Genomic DNA, 17,637 nt, shown 5'->3' on the forward strand with positions numbered 1-17,637 from the left:
AGCAAGCCCAACATTGTCCCATTCGTCCTGCTAAATACTGTCAGATTCCCCCTAAAAAGTCCTGTCCGAGTTGAGTCCGATTCCACCTGCCAAAGTGTAAATTTTCCTGCCAAATACTGTCCGATTCGCCATGACAAGTACTAACCAATTTGTTTTGTCAAATACTGTCCGATTCTCTTAGCTAAACATAGCCCAAAGTTTCTTGCTAAAGCGTCCGTTTTTCCTGCTAAATATTTCCCGTTCATCCTGCTCAATACTGTCCGATCCCTATGTCAAATATTGTCTAATTTCACATGCCATTATTTTCCTGTCCAAATTTTCCTGCCAAATACTAACCGATTTCCCCCATCTAAACATTGTCCAATTTTCCCGAAAAATTCAGTCCCATTCCTCCTGCTTATTACTGACCATTTTTTTCCTGCAAAACAAATACTGTCGGATTCCCCAGCTAAACATTGTCCGAGTTTTCATGCCAAATACTGTCCGATTCCACCTGCCAAAGTGTGTATTTTCCTGCCAAACACTGTCCGACTCCCCGACGAGCACTGTCCGATTTTTCCTGCCAAACTCTGTGCGATTCCCCCTGACATGTATTGTGCGATTTTCCCTACCAAATACTGTCCGATTCCCCATGGCAAGTACTTTCTAGTTTTTCTTGCCAAATTCCGTCTGATTTCCCCTGCCAAATATTGTCCGGTTCCACCTGTCAATTACTGTCCTATTCTTCTAGCTAAACAACATTGTCCAATGTTTCCAGCTAAAGTGTCCGATTTATCCTGCCAAATACTGTCCCAATCCTCCTGTTGAAGATTGTCCGATTTCCCCAGCTAAACATTGTCCGATTCGACCTGCCAATTGCAAAGTGTCAATTTTTCCTGCCAAATACTGTCAAATTCCCAAAGCTTGACATTGTCGAATGTTTCCTGCTAAAGTGTCCGAGTGTTCCTGCCAAATACTGTCCCATTCTCCCTGACAGTTACTGTCGGATTTTTCCAGCCAAATATTGTCCGATTCCACATACCAAATTAAATACATGTATTGTCCAATTCCACTTGCCAAAGTGTCATTTTTTTTCCGCCGAATACTGTTCGATTACCCATGACATGTACTAACCAATCTGTTCTGCCAAAAACTGTCTGATTCCCTCAGTTAAACATTGTACGAAGTTTCCTGCTAAAGTGTCCCGTTTTTCCTGCAAAATACTGTCCCATTCATCCTGCTTAAAGCCGCGTTCGGATTGGACTTATTTTTGTAAAACCTACGGAGATTGTAAGGAATTTGACCAAATTAAGTCCAGTGCGGACAGCCGGTAAACGCTGCAAATTGTCAAGTGTCGATCGTCGGTTGACAGTTTAACCCACCGCAGCGGAAGATCTACAGGGCCAACTGGGTCGCGGAGAAGTTACGCGGTCAGTTTTACGTCGCTGAAAAGTCCAGTGCGGACGGCCGCTGCAATGTAAAACCACGGTAAAGCAGGCATTTTGACCACGTGATTTCCGTCTCGGCGTCCATGGGTCAAAATGCATGACCCCGGCGCGCCATATTATGCGCTAGCTGTGTCCGTGTGCTGTGGTCTTTCGTTTTGAGTCGTATTTTCTGCTGCCTTGTCGCTCTAATCCTTCGATTATTTGATCTGTGCATCGATCAACAAGATGGAGGATTTCATAGATATGATCGTAAGCACAATTCTCGTTGATGATGATCCACAAGTGTCAAGTAACGCCCAACAAAACTGTGATGGCGATGGGAATCGCTCGACAGAGAGATTCAGGCGCCGACTGCAATGGCATCGACGAGTTTTGAACAACGAACGTGCGGGGTACATGCTGAACTTCGCAGTTATTTTGACGAGCTTATGTAAGAGAAGTCTTCCCTTGTTTTACAATACTTTGAAAATGAATTTTAAATGGTTTTAAAGGGCATGTAAAGTACATTAATGCCTGTAGCTGTACTACAGTGATGTGGTCCGTCGCATACGACTTCTTGTACTAATTATCACTGCACTAATTTCGGGAAAAATTTTTTGCAAGAATAATCGGACAAAACAATTGTTGAAAAGTAAAACGGTTAAGATTTAATTTTAATACCCAACCATATTTGCCTTTTTACAGCTTATTATAACCACCCAAAAGTGAAATTCTGATTCGAAATCGTGATTTTAACATGGAAAAAATTATGTTAACATAACAAATTCTTAGGAAAAACTGATTAATTTTAATTTAGATGAGATCCATAAAGTTTGAAAGTGGGGGTATTAAAAAATACAGTTCTTGTACAACTTGCATGTTATGTGTTCTAACCCTTATGTGGATTTGTTGGGATGTACAGGGGGGGGGGGGGAAGCTGAAAATAATAACTTCTTAACATCTTTTTATTTAATTATTTTAATTTTTTTTTTTTTAACAGTGTCTGCCATGTATAGTTCTCCCGTAACTATTTGGAGGAGAGAACGGAGCAGCCAGTGGTGGGAAGTGGATGCCCTCATCCAGTTTACTGACCAGAAGTGGTACGAGAACTTCCGAATGACAAGGGCAGCCTTCCAACTGCTATGCAACCAGCTGCATCCTCATCTTGTCAGGCAGGTTTCAAGAATGAGGCAACCGGTATGTGTTGTCAAGCTTCTAGCACTAACCTTGTACCGTTTGGCAACTGGGGAGTCATTCCGCACCATCAGCAACTTGTTTGGTGTTGGACGGACAACTGCATATGATGGATTTTGGGATGTGTGCAATGCTTTGAACAGCCACTTAAAGAAACTGTATGTCAAGAGACCTAAAGGTGAGGCTGTCAACCGGATGATAAATGTGTTTGAGACGAAATATGGCTTCCCGATGTGTGGAGGAGCAATTGATGGCACCCACATTCCCATCATTGCACCTGATCAGTACCACACAGATTACTTTAATCGAAAGGGTTGGTACAGCGTGTTACTTCAAGGCCTTGTAGACCACAACTTCAAATTTATGGACTTTGATGTAGGACAGCCTGGAAAGTGTCATGACTCGTGGGTATTTCAGTCCTCAAAACTGCACTTGAAACTTGTGAATGGCACGTTTTATCCAAGGCTCACAAGAGCAATTGAGGGCCAAGATATACCCATCGTTATTCTTGGAGATTCCGCCTATACTTTGTCACCATTCTTGATGAAACCCTACCCAGAAGGACTAGCAACTGCAGAAGAACTTCGCTTCAATGTACGCCTCAGCCGAGCACGCATTTTGGTCGAGCATGCATTTGGTCGGCTGAAGGGGCGATGGCGCTGTATCATGAAGCGCAATGACTCTCATGCGAAGAACATTCATGTTTTAGTTTCAGCATGCATTGTCCTGCATAACTTCTGTGAAACGTGGAAGCAAGAGAATGAAGACATGCACATCAGAGATGAGCCACAAGATGATGATCCATTTGAGCATCAAGCTGACCATGCACAGAATATTGCCGAGGATGGAGAACAGTTCCGTGCAGCACTTGCACGATACTTCACAAGTCAGCATTGAAAAGATGTACATGTAGCTTCAAGTCAAGATTCATGTCAGTAGTGAATTCTGCAGGAATTGAAGACTGCATCCCCAACCCTAATATTCCTCTTTTTATTATTATTTTTTCTGAAGTAAATGTGATGCCAATCAATAACAGCATAACAAATAATGCGCCCACCCTTCTTGGATCTGCCACTGCATTTTTTTCGCAAACAAGTTTTCTGTCCTAATTGGCCTCTTTGCAAATGCTCAATAATTTTTATTTTGTGTAAAGATGAAAACTGAAGAAAAAAGAATACACAAAGTTTGAATCCCAGCTGTTTATATTTCATAACCTGTGGTAAAGACACATTGAGAAATAAACATGTACATGTACATATACTTTTATTGTGCGAATATTGCAATACATGTATAAACTGGATAAAGTTTCTCTTTTCTTACACTAGTTACAGACTTCTTAAAATGATGTGCTTTTAATAAAACAAACTTGGAGTTTTCACTAGTTCTAGGAAATTTGTTTGATTTGAAATGCACTTTACGGGCTTTTTAGTTCAGTGTACTCCTACCTGTAAATTTAACCATAGTGTACAGACTATCAAACTGCTGGCAATAAAAGGCATTTAAAAAACTTCTTTGGTTCCTTGAGTTACAGAGTTGCACATGACTTATGAAACAAAATCTAAACAGGTAACATCAAACTTAAATGTTACATATTTTGTAACCTTTGCACAAGGCTCCTGAATAAACCACTTCAAACTAGTTGAAAATATATTAAAAATACATAATGTATACATATTTAAATGTGAAAAAAAGTTGAAACTAAACTTAGTACATGTCCTGAATATATGGCAGCTTAATAATAATACTGTAAGGTAAGAATATACCGAAGGCAAGTCGTTTTAATGTTAAAACTTAAATATAATTTCATATGTTTCATTATTGTCACATAAGGAGGTACTACTTGAAAAATAGATTACATGTAATTACCGGAAAACTAAACTACAGAAAACACAAGAACTTGTTTCCGAAAACTCACACTAAATCTTTGCTACAATTACTACAGTCTCGGCACTACCACAGTATAATATATAAGCTGTATATTATACAGCTTTATTAGACCTAAAACATGATGACATCATGCTTTATTGGCATGTTCGCTTCCTTCTCGTTACAACCTGGCACACGTAAACAAAGCAGGATGTCATGTTTTAGGTTAATTTCAATACATGCATGTTCTTAAAAACGAGGGGGTGGTTGGAAGTCAAATGAATTGTGATTGACATATGGTGGAATGGCCTGGTCAGTAGAAGGTCTGCCGATGTTGGTGTACTGGTCTCTGTTGTTGCCTAGGATAGTTGCTAACTGCAGCATAAAGGCCCTGTTTTGTTCACCCTGCTGCTGCCGGAATGCTAGCTGTTCCCTCCGATGCTGATCTTCGCGGCGCTCCTTCTCTTCGGCTCTCGCTTTTTCCCACTGGAAGCGTTCCTTCTCCATCTGTAAGAGAGCCATTGTGGTCTCGTCCTTCGCGGCTTGTTGTGCCTCAATGAGCTTGGAGACAGCGCTGCCCATGGCTTCTTCTATCTGTGATTTTTTACCACGACGCTTTCTTGTCATCTGGCCTAAGGACAACCAAGAAATAAGAACAAAAAATGCAACTGCAAATTAGGAAGAAACAGTAAGGAAAGTCCGAATTAATAAGTTTGAAGAAATTGTGATGACCTGAATGAGAAAAGAAAAAACAGGGTAATCCGAGAGAAAACTTGCTTGCCCTGAAATAGTAATTATGTAGTTTTAAAGAAAAAAAAGATAACTACAAGATTTTTGGGTCACCATTCTCTCCTCAATAGAAACATTGGGACCAGGAGGGGGCTAGAATGAAACGAAGACACTTGCTTGGATAGCTTACTTATGCACAAAGAAAAAATACACAAAAAGAAAACAAAACCAAACATAAGACTAAAGTAAAATTTTACCATTGAATTTTTCTTTCAGCTTGCTTGGGGCCTTTGAATTGCCAGGGTCTGTGGCTGGATCTTCCAGTCCAGCAGTGGTATCACCATCTGTTGACTGTTCGTCTGTGGCAAGGACCTCGTCAATGGCATCCATGTCCTCATTGATGACATCTGAATAGTCTGTTTCGACAAAAAAATAATGACAAGAAATGGTTTTAGTTTATTTTCTTTAACATGAAGGTATTTATCCACACTGTTTTTGACTTCATAAACAGCAAACTGAACAATAACATTCCCATTTTGTCAATGTTACTCTCTGCGAAATTCAAGGCCCGTGTATTTACCATTAAAATAGATATCCAAAAGAAATTTTTTTTTTTCAACCTATTACGATGTTACATCTGGCTCTGAATGAAAGATTTAAAATGCGACTTATTGCAATATTTGTATCAAAAACTGTTCATAAATATGCAAAGGAATTTTGTTGTCAAAATTGTATTAATTACAAAACTTTAATTCATATGTATGAATACCTTGGACCTGCTCCATTGTGTCGCTCTGGGATGTTGATGCATTCTGTTCGTCATCTTCTTCTTCGTCAGAGCTGAGGCCAGCATCGGCATGGTGATAGGCCCTGCAGTTTGTCATCGGACGTTTCCCTGTGACAACATATTATAAGAAAGTTAATAACAAAAAAAAAGAATGTAAAAAAAAAGAAAAATACTCGCAGAGAGAATGTTGCATCTTGACTATAACTCAGTTGTTTAAAAGTAAAAAAGATCAAATTAAATGGTTCTGTTATTCTGTAGTCGGGCAGCGGCGGCCCCCCTAAAAAAATTTAAAAAAAAAAAAAATTCAGTACACCCCCCCCCCCACAAAAAAAAGAACCCACACCAGATCATGACCAAAATGATGACTGTGATGCACGGTGACCAAGGAACATGGGCATGGAGAAAAAAAGAAAAAATCATTTGTGACAACTCACCCAGAAATTCGTCCAGCTCCTTGTAGTACGGGGAGCTCACCCTTCCCCGCCCAGATGCGTTATTCTCCTTTTTAGCATCCCTATACTTCCGTTTGAGGTAATCTATTCTGTCCTTGAGGCTTTCCCACGTCCGGTATGGCGACCCAGGAAAGGTGTGTAGAAACTTCGATAATATTGAGGCCCACACTCGAGAATTGTAAGTCATGCCCTCAAACCCCTCCTGGTGGGATTTTTCGCCACAAATCGCGATGAGAGCTGAAGTTTCTTCTTGCGACCAATTCCGCTTCCTCTTCCCCTTTGGGCAATCGCTTGATGAATCCCCCTTTCTTTCTTCTTGCGACCGATTCCGCTTCCCCTTCTCCTTGGGGCAATCGCTTGATGAATCCCCCTTTCTTTTAGTCATGGTGTCACACTCACAGATTATAAATATAACTACAAAAATACTAGCAGTTACTCGGACATGTCGGACGTACGACTGATAACAAAATGGCGACAACGCACTAGCCACGTTTTGCAACAGCGCGAGTTTCGCGGGGTTTACGCAACAACATCCGAGGTCAAATTTTAAAAGGTCAATCGAAGGGCGCCCTCGTGAGATTGGGAGAAGAAATGTGCTGCAAAGTTTACGTGGCCAAGGACTTCACGCGGACCGAGTAAATCCATGTGCGGACGCACGGAAGAATAACCACACCGGAATATTGACAATCACGTACGGAAACTTTTTACAATAGTAAGTCCAGTCCGAACGCGGCTACCGATCCACCTGCCTTATAGTGTCTAATTCCACATGCCAATTAGTGTCCGATTTTACCTGCTAAATATTGTCCTATTCCACCTGCCCAATACAGTGGAATTTTTCCTGCTAAATACTATCCGAAGTTTCCTGCCAAATACCGTCCGATTCCACATGCCAAATATAACACTGTACATGTCCAATTCATCTGCAAATTCTTTCCAATTGATCCTACTAAATACTGTCCGATTCCCCCTGCCAAATATTGTCAGATTCTACCTGCCAATTATTGTTCGATTTTTCCTGCCAAATACTGTCCGACTCCACCTGTCAAAGCCTCATTTGTTTCCCTTCCAAATACTGTCCAATTCCCTTGACAAGTACTGTCCAATTTTCCTGCGAACTAATGTCCGATTTTTCCTGCCAAATACTGTCCGATTCCACATGCCAAATGTTAATTATTCATTTTGTCAATTCTGCAGACCATTTTTTCCTCTTACTTCTACATTAATTATTTCTAGTTCCTTGCTTCATTGTAGTTTCGTCTTTCATGTTCATGATGTTCTAGGTTTCCTCCATGTATTTTAGTTGTTGTTGATTTATTATTAATGAATAAAAGACATGAATTAATACATGTCCGATTCCACCTGCCAAATAACCTGCCAAATATTGTCGGATTCCACCTGTCAATTACTGTCCTTTTCGTCCAGTTAAATACTGTCCGATTCCAAATGCCATAAATTGTTCGATTCACCTTGTTAATACTGTCCTTTTCCCTCTGGCAATACTGTCCGATGTTTCCTGCCAACATCCAATTTTTCCTGCCAAATACTGTCCGATTTTTCCTGCTAAATACCGTCCTATTCCACCTGTCATACATTGTTCGGTGTTTCCTGCAAAAACATGTACAATTGCTAGCGAATCCTAGCCCCCTCCGCTTCAAGGTCGTCTAGTTTAGCAATCTCGTTTTTGTTTTCTTCGTGCTGGGCAAGAACCTCAGGGTTACATGCCCGGCATTAAGATCGGAAACGACAGACCGCAAGGCAGCCACAAGTGACTCCCTGCGCCGTCGTCTATTTCTTGCCGACCGGTAAGAAAATGAAATAATATATCGCTTAGTGGGGGACATGACGTCCTCCAACCAGAGGAGTTCGTTTCCGTACCCCTCCTTGAGAGTCCGCCAGCCCGCATAATTAAGCCTTTCTTAAATCCGTTTAAAAGCCAGCGTCGGCCAAAACGAAAACATTAAATTTCCAAAAAAAAACGACCGGCGCCTGCAATCTCCGTGAAAATAAATTTCTTTTCAACACAGTCATTGTCACTGAAACAGAATGGCGAATGCCCGCAAGACACGACACCCACTGAGCTGGATGTATGAAAACGGTCAAGCCGTTTACTGGTCGTGTTTCCACATTTCACAATGTAAAATAATAAAAGAAAAGTCCGAAATGAGATGACTGAGTCCCGCGGCACCGATCCCACAAGATGTGGAATCTGAACCTCGGCGGTCAAGTTCTAAATCCAGGACACAATTGAAGTTTCCTGCTAAAATAACAGGACGACTTCCTGTCAAAAAAAGACAAGTCCGTAAAGAAGAGACGGCGCGCCCTGGGGTCAGTCAGGGCATCAACTGTGCACAATCGCACACCCTTTCCTCCCCCAGGACCGTGCAAAATTCCAGAAACGATCCTTCAAACACTTGATGGAAGGAATAGAAAAATCAAAAGGACTTTTGGCAGGCAAAAAGGATGATGGTCCCACAGGAAGATGTATCAAAACTGACAGAAATCTTCCCCCTCCACTCCGCCTGCCAAAAACTAAATCGCCATTGCCGGAAATATGACACTCCAGAAGACAGGAAACATCATACTCCCGACTAAGTCTAAAGACGCGTCTCCTCTTCACAGGGTCACGCATTCCATTGACATTCAATGAAAGGAAACTGACCACGGTGTGTTGAAATGAACATATTACTCGGGTGGATCACCTTTCGGATTACAAAGTGTGGCAGCGGGGAGAGAGGTTCTGTACCCCACTTGCTTGTCTGTATCCGGGCCCTGGGGCTCAGACCGGCTAGTTTGTGCGTCCCCCAAAGATGTTGTGCGGGGAACAGCACTAGTTTAGAATGAGCTTGCAGGTTCATCCACTTTCATCTCGGACTCATTTTCTCTGAGAGACAATTCCACCAGATTTTTTTTAGGACTACACCAGAAGAGGGAGAATCTGAATCAGAAGAGGGATGACGATCCCTCTTTTTCATCTCCTTCCCTCTCACGGGTAAAAACCCACAGCCCTGTCGATTGCAGCAGCCTGGCAGACAATTGACACCACTGGATTCGTGGTTCGAGGGCTCGGAGACGTCTGGCTTCGCCTGCACTAGATTGCATGCCAAGCCGAAATATAACGAAATACCTACTCGGTATTAAAGGCTAGACAAACCAGTGCTTAGACCAGCCGCACGCCAATCGAAAATGGATATCCTAACTGGATATCTTAACAAAAATAACAAGAGAGATTCAAGCTTGTAACGGTATTGACTTTTTTGATATATACAAACAAGAGGGAGTCACAACTGCTGACTCGCTCAACAAGAAGTTGTGATCAAGAAAGTAAAAAAGACGCGGAGGCCAGCCCCCGCAGACCCGAGATTCCCCAGCGGTGTAATGCAGAGTACCCAGAGCCTACAGGCCCGCAATACCCGCACTACGGCTCGCTCCGGCTGCCGACCCACCACCTTGTGTAACGGCGGTAGTTGGCTGCGTAACGGCTTACAAGCCGCAGCACAAGCACACAGGTCCCAACCCCACAAGGACTGAAGAATGGAGAAAAAAAATCCCCCAACAAAGAACTTCACGGGGCTATGCCACGGACCTAAACAAAAGAACGTGTACAAACGAATGGGCGGTGCACACTGCAACGGCCAAAACAAAAGGCGTGTACAAGTCAATGGGCTTGAAAAACCAACACCAAAAAACACCCAAAAAAAAATCACCGAAAAAAACCCAAAATTCTCTAAAAACTTAACCTACTTGACTTATAAACCGAGATGAACAAAAATATACAAGAATTATCACCTTACTTCATCAATAACTTGAATAGATTCCCAAACAACCCGGAGCTCCGGGAGACATGATTGTTTGAAAAGAATAGATACTGTTTTTTGATATGGGGCCTAAGAATGCCTTGGGCAGGTCGACTTGCCAAATCGCCGAACTACAGTGTTGAGGGTTTTCGAGCCCCCCTGCCCGTAACCGGGAAAAAACAACACCTAAAAAGACAATATAACTAGAAAAAAGAAAACGTCACCCAAGGACGGAAATATCACAAATAGACGGAGATAAAATTACATAAGAGTAAAAAAGGAGGTCAATAAGGCAAAAAGACATGGATTAAAAACCACACAAAGACTAAAATCCAGACAAAACTTTTGTTAAAAACTTTAAACCAGGTTGTACACATACAAAGAAACAAAAACATTTCATATTGTAGGCGTGGCTGTATACTGCTGTTAGTAGCACAAGAGAGAGAGAGAGAGAGAGAAATGTTCGCAAGAAATCCGTGTCAATAAGCTTGGAAAGATAGGAACGAGATCATAAGATTGTGAGGGAATCAACGAAGTAACCGTCAAATAAGACTTGCCATCAGTATTTGTCGGTTTTAGACCATCGGCAAAAAAAAAACACTGCTGGGGAAATAGCAAACGTTGGCTTGCAAACCCACACTCCTACGTACGTGAAAAAGGGGAACTAACGACCTACACTAACTTAATAAAATACTGAGGGGAATTGGTAAAAAAGCCGTTACGGGAAAGTTATAACTTTGTGAAAACTCTAACAGAGACGATTGTACCGCCAATTTGCCAGAGAGAAAGAAATTTCTTTCTCTCCAGCCGCAAGAAATCCGCCTTAATGCGCCTTGAAAGAAAGGACTGAGAGGAACGTAAGACTGTGAGTGAATCGACGAAGTTCCCGTCGAATAAGGCTTGACAGCGGGACTTCCAAATCTGCCACTTTAATACAGAAATAACAAACCAAATAAACTTGTCGTTTATATTTGAGGGATTAAGTCCCTCAGCGAAAAAAAAAACACTGCTGGGGAAATGGCGAACGCAGGACCACAAACACGCACTCCTACGTACGTGGCCCAATCCCACAGCAGGGCAAAAAAAAAACAATCCCACAGCAGGTGCTGCAGCGACTCATTGTTATTACAATTAGGTCGGGGGCATTTGCCTCTGCCACTGTACTGCTCTACGATGAAAGCCGCTGAGTCTTTGCTGTGCTCCAGACAATACGTCAGATCAAATCGCACAGGAAGTGATCTAATTGATAATTCACGATAAAAGAGAACTGCAAAACAGTGTAATGGATATCAGTGTGTGGTACCGCCATAGTGACCTGGTTTAGAAAAAAAGTTGTAGATGTTACTTACAGTACAGTGGCTATGTAGCATCGGGTAGAGCAAGAGTTAGTTACAGAAAGTGACATAGATACAAGGAACGTCGAAGAGTGAGGACGGATTTTATATTAAAAAAAAGACCAGTCGGAAGAAAGTTACGAAGGGAAATGGAACACCAGAACTGAAAGAGCTAAAAAAAAACTCCACGGCGGAGCTACAGGTCTACAAAGATAGCTGACAGCCTTAAATCTGATGTTGATAGCACTGAGTCCACCGCTGTCAACAGAATTACAAACAGTGGACCGGCGTACCAGTTTCGTCTTACCAGACAAAAGAAAGAAGAAAATGACCTTGTTGATCTTCTTTTCAACGGTGACTTGCAGCGCATACACAGGAGCTACAAAAACTGTATTGATAACTGCCACTTTGCAAATTAACAATAAAAAAACGTTTACTCCAACTTCTTTCCACAAAAAATTGGAGTTTAGGAAGGCGATCCTCCCAGTTCTTGACAGCCATGTCTCCCTTACTGACCCAAAAGCCGTTAATTTTAATATGTTCTCTGGTCCATGATATGGGGTAGAGATTGCCAAGCTGCTCTCTCCATTCTCCTAAAATAAGACCTTTAGACTTTGTTACATTACATCTAGAACCACTAGTTCATTGAAACATGCTGATAATATTAAACAATCTGTGAAGAGAAGAAACATTTATTTATTTATTTATTATTTGAAGTCCTACTTATGACCTCCCCAGTTAAAAAGAAACTGCTTTTCTTCAGGGCCCTGTACAAAAAAATATATAGAAATAATTAAAACTATAAACCAATTTATTTATAATTATTAAAAATAAGAAATAAAAAAGACAGTGATAAAAATATAAACATAAATTAATGTTTACGCAACTAATATACATGTACATTAATAAAAAAAAAACAATACAAAAGATAACAGCATGCTAAATTATTAACGTACATATAGTAAAAAATGAAACAAAATCCTTCAAAATATTACAACATGAACATAAATAACATGTACAATTATTTCAAAATAAAATAATCAAACACATCCATTGGAAAAAAAAATGTTTCACAATTCAAAGAAGTAAAGTATAAAAAACAAGTCAGGTGTGTTTACAAACACAAATGCCCCGCAACCGTGACTGTTCCCATGACATAACACCACTCTTTTAACATTAACTTACATGTACCTTGGTCACATGGAATGTTCATTGACAGCATTAGTGTCTTCTGTAGGTTTTATATGAATTGATCCCTAATCCCTATGATCTCAGAATAAATACATGTTGTCTATTGTTTAAGACACTGTGACCTTGACCTTTCGACCCCAATGCAATATGCCTATTTGGATTACCAAGAACAATCCACAAACCAAATTTGAGGTTCACATGTAAAGTATTTCTCAAGTTATCGCGCTGGCAAAATTTTAATTGTTTCAGCCACTGTGACCTTGACCCTTGACCTTTCGGCCCCAAAGGCAATTGGCTACTTAGGATTACCAAGAACAATACACAAACCAAATGTGAAGTTCATATGTTAAGTATTTCTCAAGTTATCACGCTGACAAGATTTGTCCGGACAGACACACACACACACACCCATCCACCCACGGAAGGACAAGGCGGAAACAGTATGCCCCTTCGGCTTCGCCGCGGGGCATAAAAATAAAACGGTCGTCATTAGAAATAAACAATTAGGCACATTAGCAAATAAATGAAATATCATAACATAAGCAAGAGAGATGCAAACCCATAACAGTGTTAAGTAGATCATAATATGACTAATATAAAACACATTTACTTTTAAACCAAACAATGAAATTATAAAACGCAACCACTGGAAAACCAAAAAAGGAAAATGTCCCACAATTCAAAGAGGTAAAGTGAAAAACAACGATAAAATGGGACGTCATTAAAATAAAACAATTAGGCACATCAGCAAATAAATGAAATATAACATAAGCAAGAGAAATGCAAACACGTCACAGTGTAAAGTAGACCATAATATGACCAATATAAAATACCACCACTTTTAAAATCAAAAAATAATATGACCAATAGAAAACACATCCACTGGAAAACCAAATTGTCCCACGATTCAAGGAAGTAAAGTAAAAACACGAATAAAACAGGACTTCATTAAAATATAACAGTTAGGCACATCACACGAAGTTGATCGTATATCGTGCACATTTTAAGTAAATGAAAAAGCAAGTCTTAAATATCAAAACACAGTATTATAATAGCACAGATATTCTAACTAGGACAGTGTATTTGCCTTTCTTTGAGAAGCAGTTAGCTTCTGCCATCCCAGGGTCCAACAATATTGAAAAAAAAAACGCTTGGCCGCTTAAGTCTTGGGAACAAAAGACAATTTGAGCAGCTAGACCAAACATGTAATTAGAAAGGACAGAGAGGGAGGGATGATTATGGGGGATGTGATTACGGGGTATATTATGGTTGTAGATGTTATTTGGGAGGATTTAGGGATCAATTAGGAGAAGGAAAGTTGGATGGAGCATTGTGAGATGTATTAGCGAGGAATGTGACTAGGGTATGCAAGTGATTTAATGGAAATATAATGTGATTTGGACATTTATGGTGGATGAGAATGTAATAAGGTAAGATTCAGGATTAAGATTAGGATTAATATATTTTGGACAACCCATATTTTACCCAGATGGGCCCCACAGCTAACCCATGTGGATAATCTGGGCTGTCCCATAAGGGTCCATAAGGATCTTGGGTGCAAAATTATCTGGGGCCCATATGGGTCCGCCCATATGGGACCAATATCTTGGCCCAGATGGGACCCATTAAAGCTTCCCCATATTTTACCCAGATGTTTGCCCAGATGGGCCCCAGACATAACCCATATGGGTTTATCTGGGCTGGCCCATATGGGTCCCATAAGAATCTTGGGTGCAAAATTATCTGGGGCCCATATGGGTCCTCCCATATGGTACCCATATCTTGGCCCCGATGGGGCCCATATGCCACCCATATGCCACCCATATGGGCTTGCTACCTGGGTAATAGCACAGATACTCAAACTAGGACAGAGTATTTGCCTTTCTTTGAAAAGCAGTTAGCTTCTGCCATCCTAGGGTCCAACGATACTGAAAAGAACGCTTGGCTGCTTTAGTCTTGGGAACAACAGACAATTTGAGCAGCTAGACCAAACATGTAATTAGAAAGGACAGAGAGGGAGGGATGATTATGGGGGATGTGATTACGGGTATAGGGGATGTGATTACGGAGTATATTATGGTTGTAGATGTTATTTCGGAGGATGAAGGGATTAAATAGGAGAATTAAAGTTAGAAAGTTGGATGCAGCTAGACCAAACAACATCACAAAAATCAAATACAGGCAAGCTCATGGCACTTAAAGTGAGTTGAGAAAGGCAAGGCTTGGCAGAACGTCTGAGAGATCTTTTTGGCCGTGTGGTCAATATGGTTAGCCCGCGGTAGGTGTTCGTCCAGAAAAACATCAAGATAATTGTACACCTTAATGCGCTCAATTACATCACCTTTCAGTAAGATCTGAACATTAATAAAGTTAAGCATTCGAGGACGTGTTCCAAATACCATGAACTTAGTTTTGTTGACGTTCAGCGTAAGCTTATTTTCTATTAACTAATTAGTTACCTGGTGGAGAACAGTAAGCATATCTTTGTTTAAGGCATCAGGCGAAGTTCCATTAAACATTATCATAGTGTCTGCTGCATACATACTTACTTTGCATCCAGGATGGGATATGGCTGTAGGGAGACTGTTGATGCAAATTATTAAAAGGAAGGGACCAAGAATTGATCCCTGTGGAACTCCAACCTTTAAAGTTGCAAATTCAGAAAGAACTTTCTACATATGTGGCCTGTTTCGAACGATACAAGGACTATCGTCCATTTATTGAAGGCTCAATAAAAAAAAAAGCTCAATAAAAAAAAAACATTAAAGAAGAGGTGACAGGGGACATCCCTGTCTGACACCTTTATGTAAAGACAACAGATTAGAAAGAAAACCGTTGGCAATAACTTGGCTAAAAAGTCTGTATATACGATTTTGAGCCACTTAATAAAGTTACGCCCAAAACAAAATTGGTGCAGAACTTTGTACAGAAAAGGCCAATTCACTCGATCATAAGCTTTTTGCTGATGAAACCAGAACTTCTCTCCTCTGCATAAAAAAATGAGATCCCGCATGAGTCAGGCGTTATACTGTATGAATCTCCCTTTGACTCCGCAGGTCTGAAAAGGACTAATAATCGTGTATAAAACAGAAAAAGGACGGTTACAAAGCGTTTTGGCAAGAATTTTAAATCCCCATTTAACAATGAATTAGGCCTTTTGTTATGAGGCAAAGTAGGGACACTGGACTTATCCAACAAGGTAATTATTATCATTCTATTATTATTATTATTATTATTATTAATCATTTCTGGTAGAAACCAAGGATTCCTCAAAAGCGCTTTAGGCACTGTAGCTCGCAAGCCTGAAGAAACCTGTGGAGAGAAGACAATTAGAAGAAGGTACAGTTTTAGAGGCGGGAGGAAGAGCCCAGACCAATAATCTAGGGAAAATCAGGTAGGGACTGAAAACCAAATCCACATATTGGCCCAGGCGGGATTCGATCCCGGGTCACAGCGGCGGAAGGTGAGGAAAGTACTGCTACGCCAACCTGACTCCCCTGTCGGTCCTCTGTGAATTTAAAATTGTTAAAAACACTTAGCAGATAAGGACAAATAAGGTCCCAAAAGGTGGAATAAAATTCCGTCGGTAATCCATCGCTACCAGGGCGTTTGCTGTTTGGCATGTCCTGTAAAGCTGCATCAAGTTCATTAGTAGCGAGAGGAACCTCCAAATTAATAATGTTCTCCTTCTGTAAGAGTGCTCGTAATCTGATCTAAAAAGAAAGATTTAAAGCTATCAATAGTGTGGTCTGCTGAAGACTAGATGCATAAAAATCTGTATAACTATTAACAATTTCTAAAGGTGAAGATGAAACAGACCCGTCAGGGCGTTCAACTGTGGGGATGGAAGAAGCTTTCTTATGATTAAATTGAGTACGAAACAAATTGCTAGAGGGGAGCTCTCCTTCAAATACGAGATCGCACTCTCGCTCCTTTAGCTAGAAAGTTATCTAACTCAGAAAGTTGAAGCTTAATCTGGTTATACTCGGCAAGAATGTTTTTGTCTTTGTTCCTTTGGTTAAGAAGGGTGGTAACCCGTTCCAAGGAAGCAAGAAGACGAACTTTCTTTTTCTTTCTATTGCGTGAAACACGGCAGGAATGGACTATTATTAGCAATTTTTTTGCTGCGAAGCTTCACTTCTTCCCACCAATCTAACTCGTTGTCAAAACCTTCTTTTAGAGTTCTCCACCCTGTATATGCTCTCTTAAAATCTGTTTGAAAAGGGGGATCGGTTGAAGTAGAAGTATTACATTTCCAGTACCCCTTTCTCTTTCTGGAAGAGGAGAAGGATTCATATTAAAAACGACTACATCATGATCTGAGAAATAAACAGGCAAATCGTCACCGACACCACGAACTGAAACCCGGTGGTCAGCGTTGCAGAAATACAAATAGGAGAAAAACGCTTTTAAAGGTTTGATACGAATTTACTCAGTAAAAGAATCCGTCTATCTTAGAGGTTTTAGTACCACTTAACGTGAAAATGCTTTAACTGCTCAATTATAAACGTTATATTGTGAACATATGCTTAGTTAATCAGCAGTTAAATGATTAAGACGGGTGTCAGTTCGTGAAAACAAAAAATCATGTGTTTTGGGAGAGTGCGCGCACACACTGCGCATGCGTGCACACACGTCAATTTTCGTTTTCACGAACTGACACTCCCTAACGCTATTGCATGCGCGCACTCACCGAAAAAAGGAAACTTTTGTTTTTACGAACTGACAACCTGTGCAGTGTCACTTCGTGGTAACTAAAAACACCAGAATTGACCAATTTCTTGAAAATCATTAGTAAAATTTGCTTATTTTAGATGATTTCAGCAATTTTAACTTCGTCATGTTAAACTTCATGATATAAACTGCTAATACCGGCAAAAA

At 40.6% G+C, this 17,637-nt stretch overlaps 2 protein-coding genes across 2 annotated transcripts; one reads left to right on the forward strand and one right to left on the reverse strand.

Annotated features, from left to right (window-relative positions):
- The first annotated feature begins 1,652 nt into the window (after window positions 1-1,652).
- Window positions 1,653-3,976, forward strand: LOC119733111 (protein ANTAGONIST OF LIKE HETEROCHROMATIN PROTEIN 1-like). The gene is made up of 2 exons (XM_038206690.1): window positions 1,653-1,857; window positions 2,407-3,976. Exons 1-2 carry the CDS (start codon window positions 1,653-1,655, stop codon window positions 3,495-3,497), a joined length of 1,296 nt encoding a protein of 431 aa, XP_038062618.1. The 3' UTR covers window positions 3,498-3,976.
- On the reverse strand, window positions 3,785-6,922 carry LOC119732899. Its single transcript, XM_038206484.1, has 4 exons — window positions 6,417-6,922; window positions 5,965-6,090; window positions 5,453-5,611; window positions 3,785-5,098 (listed from the first exon to the last, which is right to left on the reverse strand). Exons 1-4 carry the CDS (start codon window positions 6,817-6,819, stop codon window positions 4,716-4,718), a joined length of 1,071 nt encoding a protein of 356 aa, XP_038062412.1. The 5' UTR covers window positions 6,820-6,922; the 3' UTR covers window positions 3,785-4,715.
- Between the last annotated feature and the right edge of the window lie 10,715 nt (window positions 6,923-17,637).

The sequence above is a fragment of the Patiria miniata genome, unplaced genomic scaffold (genome assembly GCF_015706575.1).
Source record: "Patiria miniata isolate m_02_andy unplaced genomic scaffold, ASM1570657v1 HiC_scaffold_25, whole genome shotgun sequence".
Classification (NCBI taxonomy): Eukaryota; Metazoa; Echinodermata; class Asteroidea; order Valvatida; family Asterinidae; genus Patiria; species Patiria miniata.